The sequence below is a fragment of the Ceratotherium simum genome, chromosome 25, assembly GCF_057802395.1.
Source record: "Ceratotherium simum simum isolate JZ-2026a chromosome 25, ASM5780239v1, whole genome shotgun sequence".
NCBI classification, from domain to species: domain Eukaryota; kingdom Metazoa; phylum Chordata; class Mammalia; order Perissodactyla; family Rhinocerotidae; genus Ceratotherium; species Ceratotherium simum.
The window spans coordinates 10,992,352-10,998,351 of record NC_141924.1 but is presented as its reverse complement, the minus strand read 5'-3'; the positions used below and the strand labels follow the sequence as shown (position 1 = coordinate 10,998,351).

The following is a 6,000-nucleotide window of genomic DNA, read 5'->3' as shown; positions in this document are numbered from 1 at the left end:
CGCCCGGGGGCGGGGACACGGCCCGCGTTTGCGGCACACACGCCCCGAGCCCCCCGCCCCCCACTTGCAAAGAGGTCACCGCGCTAGCGACGCGCGCGCCCTGCGCCCGGCCCGCAGCACACGCGCCCCCGCGAGCCAGGGCGCGCGCGCGGGCCCCTGCCGCCTGCCGCCCGCCGCCCGGCCCGCGCCCTCGGCGCACGACGCCCCCTCGCGGGAGCCCGGGGCCGCGCAGAGGAGGGGGCGGGGGCGCCGCGCACGCGCACGGGTCGGCGGCGCGCGCCGAGCGGGGGGCGCCGCGCGGGTGCAGCCACGATGGAAGGGGGTGCGTACGGAGCGGGCAAAGCTGGGGGCGCCTTCGACCCCCACACCCTGGTCCGGCAGCCGCACACCATCCTGCGCGTCGTGTCTTGGGTAAGGACGGCTGGGCGGCCCGGCCTGGCCGGGGGTGGGGGCGCGCGGGCAAGGGCGGCGCGCCCGGAGGGACCCCGACCCCAGAGGACCCAGGGCCGGGGCGCGGCAGCCGGCGGGGAGCCGTCCTGCGCGGTGCCGGCGCCCGCCCCTCCCTCCTTCCTGGGCCCCGGCGGGGGTCCCCGCGCTCGCGGGGGCGCCTGCTGCCGCTCCCGGAGCCCTCGCTTCCCGGCGCCCCCCGTTCGTGCGCTCCTTCCCCCCAGTCGTCGTGGCCTCCAGGCTGCGGCCCTGGGGTGCCAGGGCCTCTCCAGGCTGGGGTGCAGCTCGCGGCTCGGGTTTCGCGCGGCCGCCCGGGCGGACCGGCGACCGTGGGGACGGAGCCCAGGTTTCAGGTGGCCTTTTCGGGGGGTGGACCAGGGCGTGGATCATCTCGTGGGGGTGCACGCCGCGCCTGCCGTGGACGTTCAAGCGGGAGAGGGCCGGGAACCGGGTGATTTGGCTTAGCCCGGCCGGTCTGGAGCGATGCGTCCGGAGCCGGATACCTGGCTTCCCCCCGAGAACGGCCTCTCCTTGGCGGCGTGACCTTGGGCTGGAAACCACTCAAGAAATGTTCACGGGAAACGAGGAGTTAAACTCCGGCGTGGGGAGCGTCACCTCCTCTCCCGTGCCTCAGTTTCCTGATTTGTAGAGAGGTGGGAGGAGCCTCCTTGAGGTCTTCTTGGGCTCTGATATTTCATCAATCTCTGACGACCTCCCCAACATACACCTGGATGCCTGTGGGGGGAGACCCGGGAGAAAGACCCCCTCCCCACAGTGAAGAGCAGAGAGACCCGCGGACCTCCAGTCTAGTGGAGGCGGAGTCCCCCGCTGGGGTGGGGGAGAGGAGGATGGGACAGAGTGAGCACAGAGGGAGGGGTTCACGTGGCCGGGGCAGCACCCCAGGGCAAGGAGGCCCGCTGCAGTGTGGGGAGGGGTGCCTGAGGCTCACTAGAGGGTCTTGCTCTACAGCCCTGGGGCCTGTTCCTGTGGGATGCTGAGCAGGGGCACTGTCAGTGACTCCAGGACGCTACACCCAACGCCAGCTGTGGCCTTGGGGTGTTCACACTGCCTCCTGTCTTGGGTTTTCAGGGCCATATTAGGGTCTGATGGGTGGGACAACTCAGGTGTTTACCTCCAGCCTCCAGGAGGGAAAGGGGCTACTTTTCCTTTGCTTAAAAGCGTTAAAACCTCCTCCTGGTGCCACAAGAAGGGTGGTCACGTTTAAACCCCTTTTTGCTCAAGTGCCCACCAGGTGGAAACTCTTTGAGGGCAGGGAAGCCCTGTTCTGTTATTCTTTGCGGCCCCAGTGACTGGACGGAGCCTGGCACCTCCATGCGGGTTTGGGGTGCTGGCTTCATTCCTCTGTGCCACCCCTAGCTCCCCCAAGACCCTGCAGGCCCTCGGCAAAGGTAGAGCTCTGGGGGGCACCTGCCTGATCAGGGGCTGGCTGTGTGCACTGCTCCCCTTTGCTGGTCCCTAGGCCCCTGGCCTGGGTGAAGGGTGCAGTGAGGGTGAAGCCGCAGGCTTTGTGAGGGGGTCCCTCCCGCTTGTGATGGCTTCATTTAGCAAAGCTTGACTGAGTTTTCGAGGCCCAGAGGGAAGGCCAGCATGACTCAGAGGCAGCCCTTCGTGCTCATGGAGCCTAGAGTCCCACTGCAGAGTGAGCCAGGGACCCCCAGGCAGTGGCTGAGAGAGCCAAGAGAGGGGCCTCCCGCCACGGGAATCAGAGAGGCTTCGTGGAGAAGGTGATGTCCGTGGAGATGTCCGTTGGGCCTGGAAGGATGAGGGGAGTTTACATATGTGCACCTCGGGATGCGAGGAGGACGTTCCAGGCAGGAGGAAGGAAAGGTAACTCTGATTGAGCACCCACTGTGTACAGGGGTGCTCTCACGATTACCCAGCTGGTTCCCAACAGCCTGTATCCCGCTTGAGTAAACTGAATCTCAGAGAGACCCAAGGTTGCTGAGCAAAAAGTGGCAGAGGGAGAATTCGAATCCAAATCTTCCTGTGTCCAAAGCACAGTGCTTACCCTAGGGCAGGAAGACTTCAGAATCCTGGGATTTCAGGATTGGAAAGGATAAGAGTCATCTGGGCTGACCCCCATCCAATGCCCAAATGTCCCCCTAGCCTCCTAGCCCTGCTCACTACCTCTGTTGGAGGAGAGGTATCTGACAAGATCTGATTGACACCTTTAAAAAATATATAGTTTTTTTTTCTGATCATAAAACTAATACCTGCTGATTTGGGGAAAATATAAAAATCACTTGTGATGGTTGCACAACAATATTAATGTACTTAATACCACCGAACTGTTACACTTAAAAATGGTTAAGATGGTAAATTTTGTTATGTGTATTTTACCACAATAAAAACAAATTTTGGGGGAAAAATCATGTGTGACCCCCCCATTTAGGGAGGGCTGCTGTCTCCTTCCAGTCTTTTTCAAAAGTCGGCGGTGCCCCGAGACAGTTTACACATCGGGGGGCGTGCAGTGGATGTGGTTGGCGACCTGCCCTCTGCCCTGGCGCTTGCTCCAAACACCGTGGGGTCTGGCCGGCGTCAAGCTTCCCCATGGAGCTAATGAAGCCTGAGCTCAGGGGCTAGGGTGACCAGTTTTTCCTGGTTTGCTGGAACTTTCCAGGCTTTAGCACTGAAAGTCCCGTGTCCTAGGAACTACTCAGTCCCAGACAAGCCGAGACTGGGTTGGTCACTCTCTCCAGGACTCCTCCTGTGCTGCCCAGAGCCTGCCCGCAGCCCTGGAGGGGCCCAGCCATGTGTGCACGTGGGCTCATGATTTTGTCAAGTTTGCAAAAGACAGATCTTTTTCTGTTATTTTTCTGAAAGAGGACCTCCAAACCCTATAAGCCTCAGGGCCTCACCAAACCTGAACCCATCCTGCAACCTGAGCCCCCTGAGCCCCAAGCCTGGCTAGGACCTTGTCTCTCGACTGAGTCCTGTGCCCCCCCCACACACACACACTCCTGACAGGGTGATTACTCACAGCAGGAATCGAGAAATTGGCTGTGTTGGTTGAGGTGGGGAGGGAGCTGGCGAGCCCTCTGGCAGATCCCAGCTTGGACCCTCCCTGCCCTGGGCCAGGAGGAGCTGCTGCCTCTGACTCGGGTTGGGGGGGAGATCCACTGCCACTCTCAGCGCCCCCAGGCACCAGCTGTGCCCACCCCCTGTGCCTCGGTCTCCCCATCTGAACGAGGAGGCTGGGCGAGGTCAGAGGTGCCTGGTGGCTGCTCCTGTCTTTGTTCTGGAGCCGGGTGGGGGAAGTGCAATTCCAGCAGGGAGCTTACTGATTTCTTATGAAGGACCACCTTCTCTTTGGAATTTATACTCTGACTTTTAGAGGGTTGAAATGACCTTTGGGAAAAGAATACTGGTGTTGGTAGATGAGAGGGTTTTTTCCATTAATGCTCTGTTTTGGCAAAATAAATGACAAAATGTTTGAAATTTTGCTGTTTTCGGGGTTGATCTCTTAAGGGCGTTGGCTGTAACACCCAGGATTCTGGGAGTAGAGTGGGTGTCGTCCCTCCAGATGGCAAAAGTGAGGCGCAGGCTGGAGGTGACTTGTCTACTGGCTCAAGGCTCGGACTGTCAGAGCCGCAGTTTGGACCCGGCCTGCAGGGTCTACATTCAGGGTACTCCCTGAGGCCTCCATCTCTGGGTCGCAGTGGAAGGGGTGGCTTGAGGGGGTGGCTTTACACCCTCATTTTTAGAAGCCCCCCCTCAGTCATCCCAGGTGAACACTGAGTATAAAAGCTGAGCTGGCTTTGCATACACAGCAGCTTCGAGATGAGACCCCTCGTCCCTGCTCCCAGCAAGACTGCCACTCCTTAGCCGTCCTGGGCAGAAATTCTGGAGCCCGCTGCGGCCGTGGGTGAAGGGGGCCCAGGGTGGAGACGGAGCCTCTGGGCATCGTTCGTTTGTTCCTTCCTTCCACAAATAGCAAGTCCCTGCTCGGTGGCAGCCTGTGTGTCCCCCTGGAGATGCCCTCAGTCCAGTGAGAACAGAGTTGACTCGACAGGCACCATCCTGTCCAAGCCTCCTCGACAGGAGGCTTGGAAAGGAAATCCACTAGGGAGTATGTAGCCACCTCTGCCAGGGGACTGTGGAGGGCTTCCAGGGGGAGGTGACTCCTGAGCTGATTCTGATAAAGAAGTGGGGAGGGGTGTTGCCGGTGGACGGAACAGCACGTGCCAATGTCTGGAGGCCCGAGGTGTGAATAGGTTTTAGAGATGATGGTGAGTTCTTGGGGGCCCCGGGTGTGTGAGTAAGAGTAAGGAGTCAAGAGGCTAGGCGGGGGTGGGCAGCCCAGGAAAGGCCTTGGATGACAGCTGCACAAGCTGGGCCGCATCTGCGGGCCATGGGGAGCCACAGAGGGGCCTAAGCAGAGAAGAGGCATGTTTCAGAAGCTCCCTGTGGCTGCCATGTGGACGCGTGGCTTGAAGAGGGCTCTGGGGGCAGGTGTCCTGGCAGGAAGTGTGTGGTCTCCTCCAGCCTGTCCTCTCCCAGCACCAGGCACGGCCCCGTCACTTATTTAGGGAGCTAGGTCCATGCAGGCAGGTCCAGTGCTCCTTTGGCATTTATCACTGACAGTGCTGGAATCTTCCTCGCCTCTTCGCCTGCCCATGGCTGACCCTCCGCTGGTCCGTCTCTCTCGGGTCTAGGGTAGGGTCAGGCACAGGAGGTCTTCGGGAGATGTTGGCTGATAGGTTTCTGCCGCGTGTCTTGGGCATTGCCTCGTGTACAGTGGGAGTTTGGGGAGACTGGGAGAGCCCGGGGTTTGGATCGAGAGCAGGAGCACCAGCGCGGGACCTGGGAAAATCCCAGGCCTCTCTGAGTCTCCGTGACCTCATCTGTAACATGAGGTTGGAGTGCCTGGGTTTGGGGCACATGTGAAGGTTTGTGCAAATGGACGTGTAAAGGGCCCATGGTACAATCCGCCCCTCCTAGGCACGTGGCGTCCCCGTCAAGTGGGTTTTGTTGCCCCACTTTAGGTGAGAAGCTGAGGCCCGGAGAGGTTAGCTGGAGTTGCCGGGATCGTAGCCTACGCTGACTTCGAGGATGGGGCCCCTGCTTCCTGCTTCATTTGGGGAGTCCCTAGCCACACGGGGAGTCCCACACGGCCCGCTGTGCAAAGCTGTTCAGCAGGCCTGAGCCTGGGGAGAAAGAACAAAGGCTGGGGCAGGAAGGGCGGGGAGGAGGAATAACCAGGAGAAGGAGGGAGGAAAGGGAGAGGCAGATGGCAGAGCTGGCACGGGAGCCACCCTTGGCGCCCAGACCTGAAGAACCAGCTGTCTGGTGGGAGGAGAGGCAGGCAGGGCGCTGGGAAGTGCCTGGGCCCAGAGGCGTCATTCTGCACTGACTCCGACCCTGACTTGAGCAAGATGCCACTCTCTCTGGGCCTCAGTTTCCCCATCTGTCAAATGGGAAAAGCATAGTCAGATTGGACTAGTGGTTCCCAACCTTTCCACCCTCAGAGAACCCCACTCATGCTCCTAGTGGATTGTAGGCTGGGAACTTTTGGACTGGTCGGTCTTTAAA

At 60.5% G+C, this 6,000-nt stretch overlaps 1 protein-coding gene across 3 annotated transcripts in view; it reads left to right on the top strand.

Moving 5' to 3' along the window:
- Positions 1 to 255: 255 nt before the first annotated feature.
- The window catches only part of SYNGR1 (synaptogyrin 1), a 28,371-nt gene continuing 22,626 nt past the window's right edge, over positions 256 to 6,000 (top strand). For 2 of the 3 annotated variants that reach the window (XM_087448905.1, XM_087448906.1), the window contains exon 1: positions 256 to 411. In XM_087448905.1, the coding sequence (XP_087305031.1) occupies positions 313 to 411 (99 nt within the window). In that variant the 5' untranslated portion in view covers positions 256 to 312. The remainder of the gene's footprint in view (positions 412 to 6,000) is intronic. The other variant, XM_087448907.1, reaches the window with a different exon arrangement.